Below are 26,722 nucleotides of genomic sequence, written 5' to 3'. Positions count from 1 at the left end.
TCCCAACATCTGGCAGCCCCCGTCCCAGCTGCAGGACCTCCGTCTTCACTGGGTTCAATTTCAGCCTGCTCTGTTTCAACCATGCCGTCACAGCCTCCAAAGCTCTGGCCAGATTGTCCAGGGCCGTGTCTGGCCGGCCGTCCATCAACAGAAAAAGTTGGGTGTCATCCGCGTATTGATGACAACCCAGCCCAAACCTCCGCACCAACTGGGCGAGGGGGCGCATATAGATGTTAAATAACATCGGGGAGAGTATCGCCCCTTGGGGAACCCCGCACACCAAAGGGTGACGGGGCGATAGATCTCCCCCGAGCGCCACCCTCTGTCCCCGACCCTGGAGAAAGGAGACCAGCCACTGTAAGACTGTCCCCCTAATCCCCACGTCGGCAAGGTGGCTGGCCAACAAATCATAGTCAACCGTGTCAAACGCTGCTGTGAGATCAAGTAACACAAGCAGCGCTGACCCGCCTCGATCCAGATGCCTGTGAAGGTCGTCTGTGAGGGCAACCAAGGCTGTCTCCGTTCCATGGCCAGGACGGAAGCCAGACTGGAATGGGTCCAGGACTAGAGCATCATTCAGGAATTCCTGCAGTTGTACCGCCACCCGCCCGCTCAATCACCTTGCCCAGGAACGGAAGGTTTGACACTGGGCGGTAACTGGACGGGTTGGTGGGGTCCAAAGATGTTTTTTTCAGGAGGGGCCGCACCACCACCTCCTTTAACACTCCTGGAAAAACCCCAGAGCTCAGGGAGATGTTAACAATGGCCTCCAGATGGTCCCGTAGCCCCTCCGAGCTGGCCTTCACCAGCCAGGATGGGCAGGGGTCCAGAGGACAGGTGGTTGGCCTCATCCCCTGCAGGATCCTGTCAACATCGTCCTGAGAGAGCAGCCTGAAATGGTCTAATACGGACCCAGAAGACGGCCAAGGGGTCTCCAGTTCCCTTACTGTATCAACAGTGGGTGGCAGGCCACGGCGAAGGGACAAGATTTTACCCGCAAAATAACTCGCAAAAGCCTCGCAGCCAATAGTTGAATTAAGAATTTGGTGATAGAGGTTTACAAGATTATGCATGGGATATGCAAGATTATGCATGAGGTTGGGAGGAAGTCCAGAGCAGCTTGGTGTGATACGTATTTTATTTATTTATTTACATTATTTATAGTCTGCACAGTACAATCAGTTTCAAAGACATTTCAATAAACAATGTGATTGGGTATATAAATGCAAATTTGCAGTTTTAAAAGTAGCAGGAAGTTGAAGAAATATTAAAATACAGAGCTGAAGAAATATTAAAATGAGCATAAGCAATTCTAAGACTGACATATTAAACAACATATAAACTATCCAGAAGGATCATCCAGCAACAGACAGTGCATAGAAGTGAAGTCTGTATCAAGCTCTGCTGTGTTCAGGAAACTGTTCCCGTGAGTCTGCTGGGTATTGCAGCTGAAGACTCTTCTTAGTGCCTGGGGTGATCCTCTGCGTGTTTACTTAGGAATAAGTTCAATTGACATAATTCAGACCTTCCAGAGGATTTTGTTAATTTCCTCTTTGCCTCCCAGAAGCTCTGTCAATTATTAACAAACGTTTTGAGGAGCGATCTAGCTTGTGCTTGTAGAGAGAGGTGAAATTCAAACTACCCTTCCCGGCTATCATTGCGTTTCCCTTCACTTGAGCATCCTTGGGAAATGCATCTCGTGTGGTTTAGCTCTGTGCTTACTCCCAAGAAAATGTTCTTGGGTTAATATTGTATATGTCTTCTGCTGTGGATACTGGGAAGTTCAGTATAAATAATACATTATCTACTCAGAGCAAAGGTTAAAGCGCTTGGGGATCTTTAGCTTGGAGAAATGACGACTGAGGGGTGACGTGATAGAGGTTTACAAGATTATGCATGGGATAGAGAAGGCAGAGAAAGAAGTATTTTTCTCCCCTTCTCACAGTACAAGAACTCGTGGGCACTCAATGAAATTGCTGAGCAGTCGGGTTAGAACGGATAAAAGGAAGTACTTCTTCACCCAAAGAGTGATTAACACATGGAATTCACTGCCACAGGAGGTGGTGGCAGCTTCAAGCATAGACAGCTTCAAGAGGGGATTGGATAAACATATGGAGCATCAGTGGCTATTAGCCACAAGGTATAGATGGAACTCTGTGTCTAGGGCAGTGATGCTCTGTATTCTTGGTGTTTGGGGAGGGGCAATCAGTGGGAGGGCTTCTAGTGTCCCTTCCCCACTGGCAGACCTCCTAATGACACCTGGTTTTTTGGCTACTGTGTGACACAGAGTGTTGGACTGGATGGGCCATTGGCCTGATCCAACATGGCTTCTCTGATGTTCTTGTATTCTTAACGGTTGTGTCAGTGTCAGGAAGGAAACACTTTAGTCAACTGATGACACAGAGTTAAGGGGAAAAAAGAGAATGGGGGGAGCCACAGGCACAGCCAACTACCAGAGAATTAGGTGCAAGTTGGTGGTTTTGCTCAGTAAAATTACCTTGCATAACATTTCTTGATGATGATTCAAACAATGTTAAAGTGCAGCAAACCATAATTAAAAGGATCAACATAAAAAACACGTGCAGACCTGCCCATAAAACAGACGCCTTACAAACAACTCTCCAGAGTTCCGTATGGACATTATCAGGCTTTTAATGTTGCATCATAATTACACTCAGTTGCATCAAAATATGTATATAGAGTGCATTTTGATGGGTTTATTGTAGTGTGATGGTGCAGTTTTAAAACGCGGATAGAGTTCTGGGAAGCCTCATGGAAAGTTGTTGATGAATGCAACTTTGTGACGTTTTAACAGATCTGCCTCATGTCGCGCATATTCTGTGCCAAATCCATAAAACGTCCACTCCAAATGATGTGCACATGTAGCATTCCTGGTCTGGAAAACATAAATGCATAGTTGAAAGCTAAAGTCTATTAAAAGTCTGGGGAACAAACCCTTTCAAAATGGATGATGAATGGATAATCTTAGAACAGCATGAAGAACATCTTGCAACCCACACATAACAGACACAAATCCTTCTCCGCTAATGCATGAGCCCAGGGCAGATTGATTGTGTATACTAGAGGTGTCCTGCTTCGGGAAAACAATTCAGGATAATCCAAATCCTGAAACGCCAAGCTTCATCCTCCCTTTGGGAGGAAAAAGCGGCGAGGCGGAAGTGGCTGCTGCTGCTTTGCCGAAGATTCCCGAAGTGATACAAATCGCTTTGGAAAGCTTTGCTTCAGGATTCCCGAATCGGCTCAGCAAGGCTGCAGCTGATTAGGGAATCCTGAATCTTTACAAATTGGGGCCAATTCAGGTTAAAACCCCGAATCGACAACCTGAAGCACACATCCCTCGTGTGTGCCCCCTGCTAGTGGCTAGGTAGTGGTCCACACCTGAAAATTTTCATCCTGGGTTTTCAGTTCCTGCAGAGAGAGGGAAGGTGCCTCCTTTGCATGTTGCAGGTCCCAGATTCAATCTTTGGCATGAAAAAGGATTTCTGGTCCCAGAGAGCTACTGCCAGCGCTGGACAGCAGGGACCAGTGGTCTGGCTCTGCATAGCAGTTTTATGTAGCCCTGTGTTGATAGATATTCCAGGGCCCAGTGGTGGCTATCTGGCTCCCAGAAGGTCGTGTTCGAGAGACTCTTTCATTCTTGGTCGTCTCCGTGACCCAGGATTATTTTGCTGTTTATAGAGTTGCATGTTCCTCCTCCTCTCCCAGCAGAGCTCTTTTGCCTTTAATAGCCAAAATTCAACAGGTGGAACTTTCTCCATCCTGCATCTGAAGCGACAAAGACATATAAAATGTGTATACCCCTAGCATCTCATGCTGAGCCAGATAACTTTGTTTTCTGTAATCTTGCAATAGGGGAATATGACCACTGTACCGCTACCTACATGCTAAACTGCTAGGAAGAATCTAAGAGACTGTTCTGGGAAGTAGGGAAAAAGTGTTCACTGTGCAAAAGGAACTCAGAAAGTTGTGTGTGGAGATGCACCGAAAGAATTAGCTCCTGTTCTGCAGCTTCCTCTACCTAATGGGGCAACACATCTTTAATTACAAGCATTCAAAAATGTACTTTAGCATTCAGTAGGCTTATAGCTGAGCACACCCTTGGTCAGCTTATCCCCATAAATGAGTTACTGTCCTGCTCACAAGATCTCTGCAAACAGGCAATTCGCTGGCTGCTGCAAAAAGATGTACTTTGCACATGTGTGCAAGGAGTTGGGTTGAATGGATTCAGATTTGCACAATAAACATTCCCATTTTGTTTGGCATGGCTCAGAATGAATTGAGAGAGTCACTGCAGCTGTCTTTTCTCATCAACATAATAGTTAGCCATAGAAGCAACATTCACCAGTTCATGAATTGCTAAAAGGGAAAGAACCGTAACCCTGCTAATTACATTGTAATCAGTGGGCAGGTAGCAATGCTTGACTGGGTATAAAATCTTCCTGTTAATTGCTGCAGTATTTTTGCAAGGAGCAACTGATCGCACCTCCTCCACAGGGGATGCGCACTCATGGGAGATGAGGATGTGAAATGTAACATTCACAGCCCCTTTGGAAACCTCTCTACGGGCAACTTGGTTAGCGGATTAGCTTTTCTTCCGTGCACGCTGGTTCTTGCAAAGCATTCAAGCCAATGCTCTTTGGCAGCAATTTCTTGCTTGGTAACCTTCCCACCCTTTCCTCTTTTGTATTTTTGGGAAGTTCTATATCCTCTGTGTTTCTTTGGTGCATTTTCTTGTGGGCAGTACACTGTTCTTCTAGTGGAGACCCTGTTTATGCTGAGAAAATCAAAGTCTCGAGCAAGGAAAACTGCTTTAAAAAATAATAGCAGGAGCGCTGTCAAGCCGTAAGTGGTCAAAGCATGGTGATTCTTCCTTCAGCTTACTCTTCCAGAACAGTGAATCCCCTTAAAATATGTATTGGCATTGGGGTGTGAAATATTTCTTTTGCGTAATCTTTCTTATCTTAGTGTTAGGAAGCTGCCACAACTGAAGAGCCGGACTGAAAGAGTGAGCTGGGACAGCAATGTGGGGATTCGCACCTGGGTCTCCCAGATTCTAGACCAACTCTCTAACCACTATGCCATGCAGGCATTTTGTTGCCACCTGTCTCAAATATGTTAAATATGCAGTATGTTTTGATGGTTTCTTTTTAAGGATTGCCCTTCACATATTCACATACTCACATATTTGTTGGGTGTACCTCTGCGATATAGTGATAAAATACCATCGGTTTGGTCCAGCAGTGATTTCTGCTGTGCAAAGATGTTTGTCGTCAGAATGGACCCCCTTTTGCTGCAGCCTGAAATGCTGCTCTTGTGGGCTAGGGGGCCTACAGGAATAGCGAGAGATCCTCCACTGGATCCAAGCCCATACGATGAAATCGTGAGGGGAAATCGAACAATTGGCAGCGTCCTGATCAATTCTAACCCAACTCCGCTAGCTGTACTCCTTCAGTGCCTGTGGAGAATTGGTCCCAGCGGATTGTTCGTTGTGGCACAGACACTCATCATGAGTTTTCATAATAAACAAAAGTCCCAGTGAGGGGCAACATGGCATAACTGTTGCATAGTGACCTGCATTGCATGTCAGTCTCTTAAATAATAATGAAAAGTTGACCCGTTCTTAACGTGACCTTAGTTCAATGTGGCCTGTAGCCAGTGTCAGGTCAGTAGCAACTAGCTAGTAGATAGGAATGTTAAGAATCCTAAATTAGGAATTTGGAGTCTCTTGGCCTGCACACACAGGCCAGGTTGCCCCTGGTAAAACAAGTGTTGTTATTTACTTTATTACCTATGGATCAGAAGTCCGTTGCTTCACTGCCATTGTATAACTGGAAAAACTGACTTTTCTGAATTTGTAATACTGAGGGATAATGTAAGAAAGAGGTGGCTTCTTTGATTTGCTTCCTATTCTCCAAATGAGGTTCTTCTAAACAGAGCGAATTTTCTATGTGGACAGTGTATTGACTGTATTTATTGGACAAGACTGAATTTATTAATGGATTGTAGCACCTGAGCACTTTGCACTTTATTCTCTATTCATAAATATTTATTCAGTATCTATTGTATACAGTTTTTTCTAACATTTCTCCTGACTTGTAGATATCCACTTTCGGCATAGCAGTGCCTGATCCTGGCTGGGTGAAGGGGGGAGGGCATTGCTGCCTGCTCAGGGCCTGATCCTGGCTGGGTAAAGGGGGGAGGGCATTGCCGCCTGCTCAGGGCCTGATCCTGGCTGGGTGAAGGGGGGAGGGCATTGCCGCCTGCTCAGGGCCTGATCCTGGCTAGGTGGAGGGCATTGCCGCCTGCATCGTGCCTGATCCTGGGTGGGTGAAGGGGGCAGGGATTGCCTCTTGCTCCACACATGATCCTGGGTGCGTGAAGAGAGGCGGGCATTGCCTCCTGTTCCATGCCTTATCTGGTCTGGGTGAAGGGGGCTGGAATTGCCTCCTGTTCCACACCTGATCCCAGCCGGGTGAAGGTGGGAGGCGGGCATTACCACCTGCTCCGTGCCTAATCCCGGCCAGGTGAAGGTGGCGTGAGCGCTGCCTTCTGCTCTGTGCCTGATTCTAGCAGGGTGAAGGGGGGGGGGGATGGCCACCTGCTCCACACCTGGTCCAGGCTGGGTGAAGGTGGAGGTGGCCATTGCCACCTGCTTTGCTCCTGATCCCAGCTGGGTGAAGGTGGATGGGGGGCATTGCCACCTGCTCCACACCTGGTCCAGGCTGAGTGAAGGTGGGGGTGGACGTTGCCACCTGCTCCTCTCCTTATCCCAGCTGTGTGAAGTCAAGGGTGGGGCCTTGCCGCCTGCTCTGCTCCTTATCCCTAAGAAAAAGCAATGGCTGTTCCCGTCACTAGTCAGCAGGACAGACAGGGAAAATCCACGGGGAACAAAACAACTCAGTACAGAACCATCTCTTCCCGCTTATATTTTAAAGTGCAAGTGCTACTTATTTCATATCCTGTATACTACATGTACCAAACAGTAATTCCATAAATCATAGTGAACATCTCATAAAGAACAATGCACAATAAATATCTTTACAATAACAACAGTCAGAGTTAATTGAATGCAACAAACATCCGGGTGCAATAAAGAGTTCTCTTCTTACAAAAGTCCTTATGGTCGTGTCTTTCTTTCATAAGTTCTCAAGTTCCTCCGAGTGTAAATGAGCCGATGTAGCGAGGCTGATGGAAAAGTCCTCTTCACGCCCAATCTGGGGCCAGCTACAGTCCACAGATTTCGTGCTTGCTTCCTCAGGAGCGTGCTCTACATCACACGAGAGGAATAATCACAAGACAAACATCCCGGAACCTGGCGGTGGTATTTTCTAATGTGTTAGGCTCTTTGGGCCTCACAGGACAGCCTTATTGAGATCCAGAGACTAATTGAAAATGGCCTGTGTGTCGATGTATGTGGGAAATGAACAGCAAACCCCTCTTCTCTCTGCAGCTTCTGGAAATGTGTGTGCAGAACTGCGGCCCGAGTTTCCAGTCTCTGGTTGTGAAGCGAGATTTCTGCAAAGATCGGCTGGTGAAGCTGCTGAATCCCAGGTTCAGCCTGCCCGTTGATATGCAGGAGAAAATCTTGACCTTTATCATGGTAAGCAGTTCCCTCCCTCCTAAAACTAAATGTATCAGGGCAGTAAATATTTTACGATAACTGTGCCATTGTGTGGTGTGTGGGGGGGGGAGCCCCCAGCCAGCTTGCCTTCTGTTCTGTTTCTCTCTTCAGACCCCTGTGGAGAGCAGGGAGAACAGAGCCACGGGGAATGGGGCAAGGGGCCAGCGGAGTGGGCTGTCAGCCTCGCTTTTGAATTTGCTGGCCATGTTGAGAAAAGAAGGGCATTTCCAAAGCATTCGTTTTTTATTCCTCCTGTTCTTCATAATTTTTTTTAAAAACCCTTTATCCTGCCAACATAGATCTCATGCCTTTTCCTCCTGTGTGTGTGTGTGTGTGTGTGTGTGTGTGTGTGTGCGCAAGCAAGGGCTTGTTTATGCAAGGGCTTACCTTGGGATCACAGTCCTCTGCACTCATTGCTACCTCTGACCAGCTTCACGTATTGACAGCATTGTGGAAGGGGGAGCAGAAAGCATGCCGCCTGCGTCCTGTCCCTCTGCATCTCTGCCATTCCTAAATAAAATGTTCACGTCTCTTCTGATGAGCTTGTGATAGGAAGGACAGCGTGTCCATCTCTTACAGGGGAGAGAGAGGCATATTCTGCTTCCGGTGGAAATGAAGGTGGAACAGGATTCTGGTGCTTTCTGTCCTGTCCTCTTAGCAAGGCCTCGGTTTCCTCTACAATATCATCCCTTCGAATACATGTTCAAGGAGTGCATGAGAGGATGAAAGAATCAGATATATATATAAAAAGCTGAACCCCACATTGCAAACAGGACACAAGCAGCCACCACTGGCAGGCAACCTAAGAAAGCATGCACTGGGTGCGCTCCTGGCGGGGTGCAACGACATCACTTCCTGAGGTGATGTCATCACACCAGCTCTGGGCATGCTCCTGCGCGTCACAGGGCAAAGTGTGTTAAATAAAACTACTACACAAAGCATGGGAACATGTCCATGACCGATGTGATGGCATCACTTCCCGGAAGTGATGTCATTAGGCCGTGTTGAGAGTGAGCGTGCACTCAAGGAGAACACTTCTGGGAAGTGCCAGGTCCCCCCTCCCTCCTGCCAGGAGGTTATAGGGATCAGACAACCCTATTCCAGGGGGTGCTAGAGGAACTTTTTTTTTTTTGGCATGCAGAGATGGTCTTGTGGAACTGCATCTTGGAGAATGTTACGGAACAAGCTTTTATCCAACATTGTGAAAGACAGTCTTGACACATGTAGGGCAACCTTGCCGCTTATAGATGCGTTCATAAGATTGCCACATACAGTGACATGAGCTGTACTGGTTTTATAACACTTGGTTAGTCCTCTGCTGGCTCAGCCCAGGGTCCATCTGATCCAGCACCCCCTTTCTAACCGCTGGATACGTCCAGACCCCCCACCCGCCCCCCCCATCAACAGCAGTGAGTCCCGAAAAGCACATCCTGCCTCTGAATCAGCCCAAGACGTTTTATTTAACTATTATCAGAAATAGCCAAATGGCACCTCATAGCCGATCCATTAATATCCTTAATTCTCAGTTTAAGTCATCCAAGGCAGTGACCGTCACTACATTTTGTGGCAATGAATCCCAGAAGTTAATAGATATTTTTTGGAAAAGTATGCTCCTGAATCTGCGGCTTATGAATTTTACTATGTGACCCCCAAGTTCAAGTATTGTGTATGGCGCCCCCCATCCCGCCCCCCGCGAATCTCAATTCACTTTCTCAACACTTCAACACTTTCTTATTCCTAATTTAAACAATCTAATGAAGGTGACATTGTGTGTGTGTGTGTTTTATTGGGGTATGTAAGGAGCCTGTTGGAGCAAGAAGGATGGACGGAAGGGAGGGGGAGCTGGGGGGTGTAGGGATTGGGGGAAGGGATTGGGGGAAGGAACATGAACTAGTCGAGCCCCTTGTGAGGGGGAAGTGTGGAGTGTCAGTAAATAAATATACATGTCTGTCATGGTCCCCTTTACTCTCCCTCCCAATTAAACACTCCCAGATTCCTTAGTCATTCCATGTAGGGAAGATGCTTTAAACCCTGGATCATTTTGGTTGCACCTTTTCCAACAGTACAGTATCCTTTGTAGAAATACTGTAACCATAACTGTGCACGTTACTCCATCTGAACAAGGACTGTACAATTAAAGATATGTACAGGGACATTATAATTGTGTCCATTTTATTTTCAGTACCCTTCCTAATAATCCCAAATGTGAAATTTGCCTTTTGATATTTTCACTAAGATACCCAACACCACTTTCATGAGTAATATAGGATACCCTCAGTCAGGTCTTGATGAATTTTCTTGGTCTCTAGAAGCCAGGCTAAAAATTTCAGAGCCAGATTAATTTTTCATCCTTTAGGGCTGCATATTTTAATGACCAAATTTTCTAAGTGCTCCTTGTCCGGGGTCTGAGCCCCAGCCCCCAGACTTGACAAGAGGGAACAGCAGGTCAACTGGTCAGCCAGCAGACAATAGGTCAACCGGTCTGACTGGCAAGCAGAGGGGGCAGCCGGGGGACAGCAGGTCAACCCCTCCCATGGGCAAATGGAGCCAGAACCTGCCTGTGCCAGGGGCAAGGGGCAAAGGCCCAGAGCCTCAGGAGGCAGGGGGAGACAGAAGGAGGCCAGCGAGTCCCACTCCCCTGGGGAAGGAAAGGGGACTAAGCAAGGCAGAAGGGGGCAAGGGCAGAGGGATTGGGGGCCCAGCAGTCACCCACCCAAAAACCTTACCTGAGGAGGAGAAGCAGCAGCAGCCCCAACAACCCAAAGCCACGCCCCAGCTAGAAAATAGTAGCCTGGCCCAGGAGTTGCCAAAAGCCAAGCCACTCCAGGTGGGGCTATTGGAGGCACTCTGCAGGAAGCCCTGGGCAACCAGCCAAGGAGCCGCAGCTGGACCCACCTTCAGCCATCAGCTCAGCCAGGGAGGCCGGGCTGCTAGCCAGGGGACTGCAGCTGGACAGGCCTGCAGCAATCAGCCAAGGCAGGGAGGCTGGGCAGCCAGGGAACAAGGCACAGCTGGTGCTGGTCAGTGGGGCCAGATCAGCTACCCCAGCTGCGACTGCTTGGTGCAGCCCAAGACCAGGCTGGAAGAGGGGTGGGACAGTAGAAGGAAGCCCTACAAAAGCTGGCTGGGAAGAGCCCTGTGGTGGTGGGTGTGAGTAGGGAGTGATGATGTGGAGTGAGAGCGGTGCGATGCAAGCGTGGAGGTTTGGAGGAGAGCTCTGGGAGGAAGAAGTGAAAGAGGATGCAGAGGGTAAGCAGGCCAGGTTGAGCAGGCCAGCGAGTGGACTGAGAGGGAGTCTGGGTGAGGTATACCGCCCCTCCTTCCACAGAGCAGGGTCCTGCAGAATCCCTGCCCCCCCTATGACGTCAGGAGCAGACCGCCCAGTGCCACGCCCAGTGGCAGCGGTGGCAAGCCCTGACAAGTTGGTGGCCCGTACGGGGAGAGACGTTCCGACGCAGGCGCCAGTCAAGGGGTGGCCTCCCAAGGCCGCCGCCCCAGCGGAGCTTGGACTGTGGCTGGAGGAACGCCAGGATAGGATGTGGGGAAAGCTGGAGGCAGCCTACCCAGCCGCTTCAGTGGAACTAGCACAGACAGCGGAGCTGCGGTTGCAAGCCGGCGCGCTCACAGAGGCCTTGCCAAGGGTTTGTGCCCTCGTTTGGGAAAATAACCCACCGCCTGGCAAGCAGGTGCAGAGTCTATGCGCCACCGTGAAGATAGGCCGGCTGATCCTACAAGCCCTGTTAGACTCTGGGAGTGCAGTCTCAGCAATTCGGCCCCAGCTCCTCCCAGCTGCTACCCCAGTGCACCGCTGGATACCGGTGACGGATGTGATGGGCCGCACCCAGCCGTACCCTACGGCCCTAATCACGATAGAGTACCTAGGGGTCTGCCACCAAATGGAAGTTGCCCAGTTAGCTCACCTACCCGTGCCAATGCTGCTGGGAAGAGATGCCCCGGGGTTCTTCAGGCTCCTCCAGCAGGCAGCGAAGAAATTGGGAGGAGACACCCCAGGGATCGCCGAGTCTCGGCTGAAGGCGGCAGGGGAATTGACAGACCCCCAAGTTGCCACCGCTCTGCAAGTGGAGGAGGCCGACGACCCGGGAGACGGTCCCTCCACCAGACCAGGAGCAGAACCACGGACTGGAGACCCAGCTGGGCCCCCGGCCGATCGCCCATTCTGTGACGCCCAAGGGGCAGATGAGTCCTTGCAGCGCTTACGAGAGACGGCAGCTCGTGAGGAGGAGCTAGTGCGGGATGAGCGGAGGTCCCAACGGCTCCCGCGCATCGAGAAGCAAGGAGGGGTTTGGGTTCGCATAGCTCGCGCCCCAAGTGGCCAGAGGGAGGTCCGCCAGCTATTGGTGCCGACTGCCTACCGGGCCGAAGTCCTCCGCACGGCCCATGAGCATGCGTGGGCCGGGCATCTGGGGCACCACAAGACCCTGAAGAAGATCCTTGAGCAGTTCTACTGGCCCTCCGTGAATGCCGACGTGAAGGCCCACTGCCGCTCGTGTCCCACCTGCCAGCGGGTGGCAGCCCGCCGCCCACCGAAGGCCCCCCTCTCCCCACTACCCGTCATGGGGACGCCCTTCCAGCGCATCGCGATGGACTTCATCGGACCGTTGCCACGCACACCCCGGGGCCACCGCTTTGCCCTGGTGATTGTGGACTACGCCACACGGTTCCCTGAGGTCATCCCGCTGAGGACCATGCAGACCCCGGGGGTGGTCCGGGCACTGTCCAAGTTCTTCACGATGGTGGGGCTGCCGGATGAAATCTTGACAGATCGAGGAGGCCCGTTCCGTGCCACCGCCATGCGCCAACTCTGCCAGAGTTTGGGGATCCGGCAGGTGTTCACCTCGGCTTACCACCCTCAGACAGACGGTTTGGCAGAGCGGCTGAACCAGACCATCAAAGAGGCCCTGAAGAAGATGACACGGGAGAAGCCTCATCAGTGGGACCTGTACATCGACCCACTCATGTTTGCCCTCAGGGAGACCCCGCAGGCCTCCACTGGCTTCAGCCCGTTCGAGCTGCTGTATGGGCGCAAGCCAAGAGGGATGCTCTCCCGGCTGACAGAACGCTGGGCGCCCCAGGCCAGCAGCCCTGCGCCCACCACACGGGAGTACATAAGCCAACTCCGTAACCGGGTGCAACAGTCCCAAGCCGAGGCGAACCGCAGACTGACTCGCACCCAGGCGAAGCAGAAAGCCACCTACGACCGGGGTGCACGGATGAGGGCCTTCCAGGCGGGAGAGAAGGTCCTGGTGCACCACTCGGTATTCCCCAGAGAGGAAGGGGACCCATGGAGGGGCCCCTACCCGATTCGGAGGGTGCTGGGCCCCACTACTTACGAAGTCCAGTGCGGGGTTGGCCGGCGTCGGCGGAGGACCCTGCATGTGAATCTCCTGAAGCGGTGGCATGAGCGCCCAGAAGAGGAGTGTGGCGTGGCTGAGGACCCGTTGGAGCTTCCTGACAGTGAGCTGCCATGGACCTCCGAAGCCCCGGAGTTCGAGGAGCCCAAGGTAGACCCCCAGCTCGATCCAGCTCAACGGGCCCAGCTACGAGACCTCTGTGCACGGGTTACCGGGGTCTTCTCCCGCAGGCCGGGCAGCACCAGCCTTATTCAACATGCCATCCCGACCAGCCCGGGGCAGACAGCCCGGGCTACCTGGCGCCCCATCCCCAGGAAGCGGTGGGAGGCAGTGGAGAAGGAGACAAATGAGATGCTCCGGCTGGGTGTAATCGAACCCTCACGAAGTGCCTGGAGGAGCCCGATAGTCCTGGTGCCCAAGCCAGATGGGACCACCCGGTTTTGCATTGACTATCGTGAACTGAATAAGGTGGCCCAGTTCGACGCCTACCCCATGCCCCGAGCAGACGTGCTGGTGGACCACCTGGGGTCCGCCCGCTACCTGTCGGCCCTGGACTTAACAAAGGGCTACTGGCAGGTGCCCGTACGGCCGGAGGACCGGGAGAAGACGGCCTTTGCCACCCCCCAAGGCCTCTTCCAATTCAAGAAGATGCCGTTTGGCCTGCATGGGGCAGCAGCCACCTTTCAGCGGCTGGTGGACCAGGTGCTGGGAGAGTGCCGGGCGTATGCCATGGCGTACATTGATGATATTATTATCTTCAGCCCCGACTGGCCCACCCACCTCCAACACCTGGAAGCCGTCTTAAGGGCCCTCCAACGAGCTGGACTAAGGGCGAACCCAAAAAAGAGCCACCTGGGGTTCCAGGAACTCCAATACCTGGGCTTTGTGGTCGGGGGAGGACGAGTCAGGCCACCACCGGACAAGGTGGCCTCAATAGCCGACGCCCCACAGCCCAAGACCAAGAAGCAGGTTCGGCGATTCCTAGGACTGCTGGGGTATTACGGGCGGTTCATCCCCCACTTTGCCTCCCGAGCGGCGCCCCTGACGGACAGCTTAAGGAAGGGGCTGCCCAACCAAGTCCGGTGGACCCCAGAACTAGAGGCAGCTTTTAAGGACCTGCGGTTAGCCCTCTCCAACGCCACGGCCCTATGGAACCCGGACTTTGACCAGCCCTTCACACTGGCCACAGACGCCTCGGACACCGGCCTCGGGGCTGTGCTGACCCAGGAGCGGGATGGCGTGGATGTCCCAATTCTGTTCCTAAGCCGGAAGCTCCAGCCCGCCGAGAAGCGCTATGCCACAGTGGAGCGGGAGGCCCTAGCGGTCAAGTGGGCGGTGGGGGCCCTGCAGTACTACCTGGCTAACAACCCCTTTGTACTGCTGACAGACCATGCACCCCTGCAGTGGCTCCATCGCATGAAGGCGCACAACCCCAGGGTGCTGCGGTGGTACCTCTCCCTCCTACCCTTCCAATTCACCATCAAATACCGCCAGGGGGCACGGCATGTGGACGCGGACTTCATGTCCCGCATGTTCGAGGCTGAACCGGACCCCCACAAGTCAAAGCCAAGTGGGGGTGTGTGTCCGGGGTCTGAGCCCCAGCCCCCAGACTTGACAAGAGGGAACAGCAGGTCAACTGGTCAGCCAGCAGACAATAGGTCAACCGGTCTGACTGGCAAGCAGAGGGGGCAGCCGGGGGACAGCAGGTCAACCCCTCCCATGGGCAAATGGAGCCAGAACCTGCCTGTGCCAGGGGCAAGGGGCAAAGGCCCAGAGCCTCAGGAGGCAGGGGGAGACAGAAGGAGGCCAGCGAGTCCCACTCCCCTGGGGAAGGAAAGGGGACTAAGCAAGGCAGAAGGGGGCAAGGGCAGAGGGATTGGGGGCCCAGCAGTCACCCACCCAAAAACCTTACCTGAGGAGGAGAAGCAGCAGCAGCCCCAACAACCCAAAGCCACGCCCCAGCTAGAAAATAGTAGCCTGGCCCAGGAGTTGCCAAAAGCCAAGCCACTCCAGGTGGGGCTATTGGAGGCACTCTGCAGGAAGCCCTGGGCAACCAGCCAAGGAGCCGCAGCTGGACCCACCTTCAGCCATCAGCTCAGCCAGGGAGGCCGGGCTGCTAGCCAGGGGACTGCAGCTGGACAGGCCTGCAGCAATCAGCCAAGGCAGGGAGGCTGGGCAGCCAGGGAACAAGGCACAGCTGGTGCTGGTCAGTGGGGCCAGATCAGCTACCCCAGCTGCGACTGCTTGGTGCAGCCCAAGACCAGGCTGGAAGAGGGGTGGGACAGTAGAAGGAAGCCCTACAAAAGCTGGCTGGGAAGAGCCCTGTGGTGGTGGGTGTGAGTAGGGAGTGATGATGTGGAGTGAGAGCGGTGCGATGCAAGCGTGGAGGTTTGGAGGAGAGCTCTGGGAGGAAGAAGTGAAAGAGGATGCAGAGGGTAAGCAGGCCAGGTTGAGCAGGCCAGCGAGTGGACTGAGAGGGAGTCTGGGTGAGGTATACCGCCCCTCCTTCCACAGAGCAGGGTCCTGCAGAATCCCTGCCCCCCCTATGACGTCAGGAGCAGACCGCCCAGTGCCACGCCCAGTGGCAGTGGTGCTCTGTAATCCCGGTAACTTTTTCATTCGGTCTTGGCCAATTCCCCTCCTTATTACAGCCCCCCTCCCACATGGGCTTTTGTTTACACAGTTCCTGTGATCCCAAACATGCTTTTGCAAGACCATTTCAGCAAATAGAAATAGAGAGTGAAAAAACATTGTGGTGACTTTTACACTTTGAAAATGTCTGTTTGAAGCATTCAGTTTTGATTCTCAGAACTGGAAGCTCTCCAACTCGCCTCCCAAGAATTCTGCAAAATAAAGAATAAATTAAAACTTTCCCTGCAGCAAGGGCTCTTTAAGCTTTGGAGTTTTCTTTTGACAGAAAAGAACAGGAGTATTGCGGCATCATAAAAACTAACAAGGTTTTATCCTAGCATACTATATTGTTACGAACTCCTGGCAAAGGATATATCAACCAAGCATTTAACATATATTTTCAATTTTATAAGAAAGTGCAAAGTGCTATAAGTGCAGTCAAAGAATCAATATATACAATCATTAAATGGTAATACAATCATTCGACTATAATACATAAATATAAATTTTAATACTGCTCTTTCATCTGGTATCTGATGCGGATGTACAAAACTGATGGAATTATCTTGGGAAGACTTGAACAACACAGTTCATTAGTCCATGAAAGGTGTAAGTGCTGTAGATGTTGAGGCAGATAATATTGGAGTAGTCAATAAAGTGCAAAGGCAGTCTTCAAAAAAATCATGCTGCATACATAGTTTCTTCATGCACCAACCTCCACGCCCTTCAGATTATTGGCCATATCTATTTCGCATAACAATGCTTTTTCGAGGGCTGATAATAAATCCTACATACAAAAATATAGAAGGTAAAATGTACATAGCAGCTATTTTTATATTTATCACTCCAGTGCTAATCATAAATACTCACAACACATTCATTCCTCTGTATCACGTTCCATCAGACCCAGTCGGCTACTCTCTCCAGCGAACAATCATTTCTGGGTGAAGGTCAGTAATTAATCCTTCTCTTAAAAAGCCTCCTAGTCCTCCTGTCTTAAAGGGTCCATCCCTGCGAATAACATGACAAATCCCAATCCCGGTTTAAACCTTTCGGATGTAAAGTTTGAAGCTCAAATATCAATCTACATTCCTTTTGCAGCAAGACCCTCTGCGACTATTTACCTCTTTTATACGTGACCGTTTCTAGTACCGAATATCTGAAGTCTTCCTCCCTAAGATTCTGGGCTCTCCAGTGTGAAACTAATGGGGCGTCAATCACTTGTCTGCGTATTTTAGAAAGGTGTTCTTGCATCCTAATACGTACCGCCCAAGAAGTCCTATCTACATAAGGAGCTGGACATGGACACACGATAACATACACAACTTGAGTCGTGCTGCATGTTGAAAAATGTCTCAACTTCACTGCTTCCTCGCTCTTCAGTTGCAATTCTGATCCCTCTGTGGTAAATTTACACATGCTACAGTGGCCACACTTATAATGGCCAATTGGGTGTCCCGTATCTACTTTTTCCTCTGCCATATCCGAGTGAGCCAAGAGGTCCCGTAGGTTCTTAGTTCGTCTGTACCCTACAAAAGATTTATTGTCGCATCCTGGGAGATGCGCCACCATGTGCCAGTATTTTTAAATTATATTTCCTATAGCTGGTGCCATACCTGTGTATTCAATAGCCCAATAAAGACCTCTCATCTCTTTTCTAGATCTTCCCTTTAATAATTCACTTCTCGTACTGGCTGCTCTAATTTTTGCTTTCTCAATTATTTTGTCTGGGTAGCCACGTTCTCTGAATTGCGTTGTTAAAGTCTTACTTTCCCTCATGTAGTCCTGTGGTACTGACGAGTTCTGTTTAATACATAAGAACTGCCCGTAGGGGATGTTGTTCTTCAGTCATGTGGGGTGGTGTGAGCCATATACCACATATACGAGTTACGATCAGTACTCTTTCTATATGGTCTCACCCCTAACACCCCCTCCTGTTTAAACACTGTTACATCCAAATAATTGATCTTACACTGGTCAATTTAACACGTAAATTGTATATGTGGATTAAGCGTATTTAACCAACATCCAAAGTTCTGATCAGTGTCCATATCTCCCATAATCACAAACAAATCATCAATGAATCGTTTCATAATAGGGGCTACCTAGCCTATTAATAATGGAGGTTTCTTCCAAATTCGCCATATATAAATTTGCTATACTCGATGTTGCAGAGCAGCCCATGTCTACTCCACTCGTCTGGAAAAAGAAGTCCCTTTTGTATCTGAAATAATTCTTCTCCATTATCAAATCCAGTAAAGACATAAAAAAATGGGTAGGAGGTTGCCTAGTTCCTCAAGTATCTAGTCCCCGTTCTATAATCAGTCTCGCTTCCTCCTGGGGGATAGAAGTATATAAGGATGCCACAGCTAAAGTTATAAGCACTGCCCCTTCTGGTATATAACCCTTCTGGGGTATGTATTAGGATGCAAGAACACCTTTCTAAAATACGCAGACAAGTGATCAACGCCCCTTCTGGCATATAATCCTTCTGGTTATAAGCACCGGCCCTTCTCTATTGTTTGAATAAAATGTGTCGTATCCTTAAGGTACGCTGGAGTTTTTTGTACCAAGGGTTGCAAGTTATTGTCCAAATATTGAGTCAAAGGCTCTAATAAGGAGTTATTACCTGACACTATAGGTCTCCCTTTTGATGGATACTCCCCTTTGTGCACCTTAGGTAGCACATAGAGGGTAGGGACTTTATAGTCCTCTTTTAATAGAGCCTTGTGAAGGGGTGGTAGTATTTCCCTAAGAATAATGCCTCATCTACCACTATTTTAATAAGATGGGCTATATGGTGACTGGGGTCCTCTTTAATTCTTCTGTAGTTCTTATTATCATTGAGCTGTCTGTAGATTTCAGTTTCATAGTCTTCTATATCTTTTTTTTTTTTTTGAAAAAAATTTTATTGGGTTAGAATCCGTTATTTTTACATTTACATTCAATTTTCCCCAAATTTTTCATTTCTAACCCCCTCCCTTTCCCCCCCTTTTGTTGACTTCCAACAGTTTTCCAACCCTTTGTCCCTTTTCCCTTACTTCTATTAAATTTCTCTATCTAAAACAAATACATATTCTCCATTATACTAAGCAGTACATCCTTAACTACTTTTCTTATTGTATACCCAAACTGTAAGTCTTTGTTTCCATCTTGGATAAACAATTTATCCCATTTTCCAATTTTGAATATTTCTATATATCATAAACCTATATATCATAAACCATAAAAATCTTACACATTTAAATCAAACAATTTGACTTATTCTCTATGTATTACTCATTCTATCTTTTTATGGTAATTCTATATAACTCTCGTCACATAGTCAATCAATTTGACTTGTCTATACATTCAGTTTGGTGCATTATACAAATCTTATCAAAGAAAGAAAATATTGTTGATTACTCAATCCGTATATTTAATCCTTATCCTTAATTATTTTCTATCAATATTCTATTTATTAACCAATATATATCTATATATATATCAATCTGTTAATCTAACTGCTTATAAATTCACATTTATCTCTTCCCCCCCCGGTAAAGTCACCCCCCTCTACATTTTATTATACTTCAGTAGTTCTCAAACTGCCACAGTTTTCCTCCCACCTCCCATTTCTTCTCCAGATATTGTTTCAGCTTCTCCCAATCTGTGTTAAACTGCCCTGAGTCCAGATTTCTCAGTTTTCTTGTCATCTTGTCCATTTCTGCCATGTACAGCAATTTGTAGGTCCAATCTTCAATAGTTGGCACTTCTTGTACTTTCCATTTTTGCGCATACAAAAGTCTAGCTGCTGCTGTCATATAAAATATCAACGTCCTATGATGGGCTGGAATTCCCTCCATTCCCAAGTTTAGTAGCAGGAGTTCTGGGTTCTTATTTATTTGAAATTGTAAAATTTCACTCATTTCTCTTATTATTTCCCCCCAGTACTGCCTAGCTACCTCACACGACCACCACATATGATAGAGGGAGCCCTCATGCTTCTTACATTTCCAGCATTTATTAGAAGTGTTCAAATTCCCTAGCGCAATCTTCTTTGGTGTCATGTACCAACGATAAATCATTTTATAGATATTCTCTTTAATATTTGTACATGTCGTTGTCTTCATTGTAGTCTTCCACAAGTATTCCCATGCCTCCATTGTTATCTCTTTGTTAAAATTTATAGCCCATTTCACCATTTGTGTTTTAACTGTCTCATCCTCAGTATACCATTTCAACAGTACTTGGTATACCTTGGATATTCTTTTCTTGTCCTCTTTAAGAAGGGTCTGCTCTAGTTCCGAATTCTCTATTCGTATACCTCCCTTTACAGAGTCCGAGTTATACAAATCTCTGATCTGTCTATACTGGAACCAGTCGTAATTCGGTGATAGTTCCTCTTGCGTCTTTATTCTAAGTTTAGATGCTTCTGTTTTAGTTATTTCTTTATAAGTCAAACATTGTCTTTCGTTATCAACAGCTCTCGGGTCTATCACCTCATATGGAACCACCCACCAAGGAGTTCCTTCTTGTAGATAAATTCTGTACTTCTTCCAGATTGTGTATAGACTTCTCCGTACAAAATGGTGCAGGAACATCGAGTTGACCTTTACTTTGTCATGCCATAGGTATGCATGCCATCCAAATATTTTTTTATATCCCTCTAGGGCTAATAGTTTCTTGTTCTTTAATGTCATCCACTCTTTCAACCAAACTAGGCAGATTGCATCGTGGTAAAGTCTCAGGTTGGGCAGTTGCATTCCGCCTCTTTCCTTTGCCTCTTGTAAAACTTTCATTTTCACTCGAGGCTTCTTGCCTGCCCATACAAAATCTGATATTTTCCTCTGCCATTTTTCAAATTGTTTAGAGTCTCTGATGATTGGTATTGTCTGTAGCAAAAACATCACTCTTGGTAACACATTCATTTTAACCGCTGCAATCCTACCCAACCATGACAGATTGAGCCTATTCCATTTAATCAAGTCTCTCTCAATCTGAATCCACAATTTTTCATAATTATTCTTGAACAAATCTATATTCTTTGCAGTCAGTTCAATTCCCAAATATTTCACCTTACTTGTTACTTCACAATCCGTTGTTTCCATTAACAATTGTTGTTTCTGCTTAGTCATGTTTTTGCATAGTATCTTTGACTTCTTTTTGTTAATGAAGAAACCTGCCAAGTCTCCAAACTCCTTGATCTTATCTATCACTTTTGGCATGTTCTCCAGTGGGTCCTCTACAATTAACATTATGTCATCCGCAAATGCTCTGACCTTGTATGAATAGTCCTTTATTTTTATTCCTCGAATTTCCTCGTCTTGTCGTATTTGTATCATCAGAATCTCCAATACTAAAATGAACAACAGTGGAGACAACGGGCAACCTTGTCTTGTTCCTTTGCTTATAGTCAATTTCTTGGTCAATTCATCATTCACCACAATTGCTGCAGTCTGGTCTCTGTAAATTTCCTTAATTGCTCTGATGAATCTTTCTCCTAATTGTAGCTTTTCCATAGTGGCAAACATAAAGTCCCAGTTTAAGTTGTCAAATGCCTTTTCAGCGTCAACAAAGAAGAAACCAACCTCTTTATCACAACGCTTATCATAATATTCAATAGCATCAATCACTGTCCTTAAATTATCTCTTATTTGTCTGTCTGGCAGAAAGCCTGCTTGCTCCTCCTCTATAACTTCCGAAAGCCACCCCTTCAGTCTCTCCGCCAGTATCTTCGCAAAGATTTTATAATCATTGTTGAGTAACGATATAGGTCTGTAATTTTTCACACTAGTCAAGTCTTGGCCCTCTTTTGGGATCAATGATATGTTCGCTTCAGACCAAGTGTCTGGAATCCTTTGATCCCTTAAAACTCCATTGATCACCTCCTTTAGGAATGGTGCCAGCTCATTGGCCATAGTCTTATAAAATTTAGCTGTAAGTCCGTCTGGCCCTGGCGCCTTTCCTAAATTTGCAGATTGTATTGCCTTACTTATTTCCTCATCCGTTACTTCACTGTTCAGTTTATTTCTCCAAGCGTCCGAGATTTCTGGAAGTGTCATTTTCTCCAGATATGACGCTATTGAATCTTTATTTACTTCTTTCTTATTATACAGTTTAGCGTAGAATTTATAAAAGGCTCTACTAATGGTATTCTGTTCCAAATACGTTTTATCATCTTCACAAATTTTATTTATTGTTTTCTTTTCCCTTCTCTTCTTCAGTTGCCATGCCAGGTACTTCCCAGGTTTATTTGCACCCTCAAATGCTTTCTGATTCAGCCTTTTGAGATTCCACTCCAATTCTTTATTACTCATTGCTGTTAGCTGTTCTTGCAATATTTTAATTTCCTGGTATAATTTCTTTTTCCCTGGTCTCTTTTTTAACTGTATTTCCTTAGCTTTTATTTTCTCCTCAATCTCTTGTCTCTTCTCCTCTTTCTTCTTTCTTGCTCTACCATTTAAGTCCATTAGTATACCCCTTATAACCGCCTTATAAGCATCCCAAACTTTATCAGTTGGTACTTCTTTATTCACGTTATATTGTATGAAAAACTTTGTCTCTCTTCTCAATATTTCCATATTCTCTTTTTCCTGTAACAAATCCTCATTTATTCTCCATGCTTTCCTTTTCCTCCTTTTCCCCAGCTTCCACATAATTGGGTTGTGATCTGAGCCTACCATCGGCATTATTTCTACATCTTTAGTCCATAACGCCAAATCTTTTGAGGCCCAGATCATGTCAATTCTTGATAATGTGGAGTGCCTTGCAGAATAAAAAGTAAACTGTCTGCTTTTAGGATACTCTCTCCTCCATACATCTTCAAGAGTCTCTTGTTGAATCAGCTCAAAAAAAAGCTTTGGTAATAGTCCTCTTTTCTTTTGTGCCATTGTAGTCTTTTTATCCAGTTCCAAATCTGTCACTCCATTGAAGTCTCCAGCAAGAATTATCTGGTCATATGAAAGATCATCTAAATGCTTCCTCAAATCCTCAAAGAAGCTCTCTTTTGCACCGTTGGGTGCATAGATTCCGACTACCAACACTCTCTTTAAATTCCAAGTACATTCCACTGCTACAAATCTGGCTTCCACATCTTTCATTATGAATTTTGGTTGCAGCTCCTCTTTTACATACAACACCACTCCTCTTTTTTTCTTACTTGAGGCCGCTACAAAGTCTTTGCCCAATTTTCCCAGTTTTAGATATTTTACATCCTGTTTTCGAATATGAGTCTCTTGCAAACAAACAATATCACATTTTTGTTTTAGTAGCCAGTGAAAAATATTTTTTCTCTTATTCGGTGAATTTAGTCCATTTACATTCCAAGATAACACTTTACACTCCATATTCATAATCTTGTTGGTAAGTCTTTTTCATTGTCCCTTATAAATCGCTCCATCTCCCGCTCAGATCTGATACGCTTTTTGGCGCCTCCAAATTCGAAGGACAAACCCTCTGGGAGCTCCCATCTGTACCTGATTTTCATGTCCTTCAGCATCTGGATTAGCGCTTTATATTTTTTCCGATCTAGTAACACTGATCTGGGTAGTTCCTTCATTATAATGATTGTCTTGCCATCGATCTCCAATGGATCTTGAAACTGTTTAGTCACAATCTTCTCTTTCATATTTCTTGTTGTAAATTGTACAATCACGTCTCTTGGTACTTTTCTCTGGGTTGCAATTCTCGAGTTCACACGATATGCCACATCTAGGATAGCCACAACATCCTCCTCCTCCTTCCCCAGGTATTCAGCTAACACCTCCGTCATCTGCTCTTGCGCTGTCTTTCCTTCCATTTCCGGCAGGCCGCGAAATCTGAGCTGCTTCTCCATATGTCTACTTTCCGCAACCGCCATCCTTCCCCTCATCAACCTCATCTCTGTTTGTTGCGTATCTGCTAAGTTCTCCATCGCTCCTTCTACTGTTTTAACTCTCTGCTGCGTCCCTTGTAATTCACTTTGTATTGTTTCCATACCTTTCTTCACTTCTGACAGCTCCGATTTTACTTCTGACAGCTCTGATTTTACTGTCTGTTTAACCTCTTTGATCAGCTCCAATTTCATGTCTTTAAATTCTTTAATCACCTCCAAAAGTTTTTTATCCAGGTTTTCTATTGCCGATTGCCACTCTTTCTTCGACATCGTGGGGCTTGCTTTAGCTCGCTCCCACGAATCCGCTCTCTTCCTTAGCTCCGTGGCGTTAAATTTAGTACCTTTTTTTATTTCAAATGTCCCGGTCTTCTTGCATAAATTAATTTTAAAGGGTCCAAAATGTCGGGCGTCTTTTCTCTATGGTCTCTCTATGATTTTATAATCCAATATGGCCTACTTCCTTTTCCGCTGAAGCCGCGACCCTTCCCCTCTCAAAGATGGCGATTCCCTTCTTCCTGCCCTCCAGCAAGGGCCGCTTCTCTCCAGCCGCTCTATTGTTGTTACGCACTTCCTGTCTCCCGTCTTCCCACAGCAGGTCTCGCGATGGTGTCTTTTTCTCACAGCTCCAAAGCCACAGGTATTCAAAACAATAATCCGATTTCTTTAATAACTTCTTTAAACTTAGTCTCTTTTCTAATACAACTCCTGCCGGAGCTTCCCCTCCTTTTCGCTAGTCTGTTGCAGTTTAAAAGTCTACTTTTTTTCCTCTCTGTTTTTATCAATCTGTCCCGTATCGGAAGATAGTGATCTTTACCTTCCCTTCACTTTCCTCGGGTTGTAATCGCTGTTTCGATTTCAAGTTCTCCTTTCCACTTCTTCCCCCAATCGAAGCTTGGGTATGTAGGTCTTATGCCAGCCGAATTGGCCCCAAAACTGCCGCAGAGATTGTAGCCGACCCGTCGCAAGGTGGGACCTCAAGGATCGGGAGGGGACCCGTTATGTAGAGCCCCCCCTCGTCCGAGATCTAACTCACCCTAGGGTCTTGAGCGTTCTTTGCCTGCTCTCCGCCTGAGAGCAGTCGGCCGCGGGCTATTTTTCACCCCGCCGGCCGCTTAAAACGGCAGTCCGGTCAGCTCCACAAATGGAGCTGCGTTAGACCTCCATGAATCCCCAAGCCGGAAGTCCATAGTCTTCTATATCTAACACCACTACTCCCCCTACCTTATCTGCCGGCTTAATTATGATGCTTGAGTCTTTTCTCAGCATATTCAAAGCTGTCCTTTCCTCTCTAGTGATATTGCACCAACCTCTCCTATATGAACGTTCTAACCCTTCTGTCTCTTTAAGAACTATACGCTCAAAGGTTTCAATGCTTGCATCGGCTCCTGCTGGCACAAAGGTAGAATGAGTTTGGGGAATTAACTTATTACTCTCCTGAATTTTACTGTCACCAAAACATTTTTGTAATTTCAATAATCTGATCAATTTGTAAACATCAATTCTGGTTTGCAGTGAGGAACACATAGGTGTAGGTACAAAGTTCAATCCTTTATTTAACACCTGCAGTTCCACTGGTCTTAATGCTCTTTTTGACAGATTAAATACTAGTACTTCCGTCTGCCTCTCCGATTGAGAGGGTAACGTTGTTCCCGAGGTAGTTCTAAAAAAGATTTCCTCTGGTGAGGGGCTGTACCTTTCCTCAGATCCCTTCTAGAGGCTCCTTCTCCGGACGATTCCGGTTCAGAGGGCTCCGTAGTCTCTGTCTCCGAGAGTTGCTCAGTCTGCTTCATCCGGGGAACTCTTTTCCACTCCTGCCCCTCCCACCATTGATAAACTTTACCGGTGGCATAGTCTCTCAAGTCTCTGGTATTTGTGCATTTTATATTCATTCATTTTGTTCTCAAATTCTTTCAGTTTTTTGTCCAGATCATGTGTCAACCTCTTATACTCCTCCTCGGTGCTAGAAGATTTTAAATCAGTCGTAACCTTTTCCATTTCAACCGTTAAAGTGGCTATTTCCGTCTTCGTGGTTCTCATAATTAATAGCATTAAGTCCAGTGAACATTTATTTAAGATAGCCATCCATGGTTTCTGGAATTCCTCATTGTCCTTAAACAGCCCCGGAGGCTTATGCATACGTAAGCCTCTGGGAATCACATTATTTTTGTAATATTCACTAAGGGATGCCACATGCAATTTCATTTTAACACATCTCTGACCGAGGCTTTCTAACAAATTCCAATTGTCATTCATTGTAGAATCTTTATGTCCTTTAAAACACGGGATGTCTGCCAGAATCTGGTCTCTATCTGTGTTGGTAAAAGCGAGAACGCTCTTGAAATGACTCCTCACCATATTCTAAGATAACAACACAACACAACCAACGGGTGTAACCTAGGAGTAATCCAGCTCACTATATTGTTGGTGCACGAAGAGACTATGTATGCAGCATGATTTTTTTGAAGATTGCCTTTGCACTTTATTGACTACTCCAATATTATCTGCCTCAACATCTACAGCACTTACACCTTTCATGGACTAATGAACTGTGTTGTTCAAGTCTTCCCAAGATCATTCTATCAGTTTTGTATATCAGCGTCAGATACCGGATGAAATAGCAATATTAAAATTTATATTTATTTATTATAGTTGAATGATTGTATTACTGTTTAATGATTGTATGTATTGATTCTTTGACTGCACTTATAGCACTTTGGTTGATATATTCTTTGCCAGGAGTTTGTAACAATATCGTGAGCTGGATTACTCCTAGGTTACGCCCTTTGGTTGTGTTGTTTTTTTATCCTAGCATAAACTTTTGTGGACAAGAGGTCACTTCATCAAATGCATTTGGTAGGTCCTGACTAGGCAGACATATACATAAATTGTGAAGGGGAAAAAACGTGTAAGCAGCAGGGTCAAAGAACCATGAAATACGGAACTGCAGGGTAAGAGATATAATTATGTAAAATTCAAATGTCATCGAAAAAGTAATAATTATAGTGTGCTTGTATACCACTCTTCTAGGCAGATTAGTGCCCCACTCAGAGCAGTGAGCAAAGTCAGTATTGTTATTACCCCACAATACAGCTGGGGAGCGCGGGCTGAGGCTTCCCCAAGGCCACCTGCAGAGCTCATGGCAGGGGTGGGAGTCGAACCAGCAGAGTGCTGCTGACACACAACCCAACCACTTAACCACTATGCCTCAGCAGCTCTTGGAGA

At 47.0% G+C, this 26,722-nt stretch overlaps 1 protein-coding gene across 2 annotated transcripts in view; it reads left to right on the top strand.

Moving 5' to 3' along the window:
• The window catches only part of TOM1L1 (target of myb1 like 1 membrane trafficking protein), an 84,526-nt gene that overhangs the window by 36,314 nt on the left and 21,490 nt on the right, over positions 1–26,722 (top strand). For both annotated transcript variants that reach the window (XM_054977472.1, XM_054977473.1), the window contains one exon: positions 7,472–7,621. In XM_054977472.1, coding sequence (XP_054833447.1) covers positions 7,472–7,621 — 150 coding nt within the window. The remainder of the gene's footprint in view (positions 1–7,471; positions 7,622–26,722) is intronic.

Source organism: Eublepharis macularius, chromosome 4 (assembly GCF_028583425.1).
Source record: "Eublepharis macularius isolate TG4126 chromosome 4, MPM_Emac_v1.0, whole genome shotgun sequence".
NCBI lineage: Eukaryota > Metazoa > Chordata > Lepidosauria > Squamata > Eublepharidae > Eublepharis > Eublepharis macularius.
This window is presented reverse-complemented; position numbering and strand designations above follow the sequence as displayed.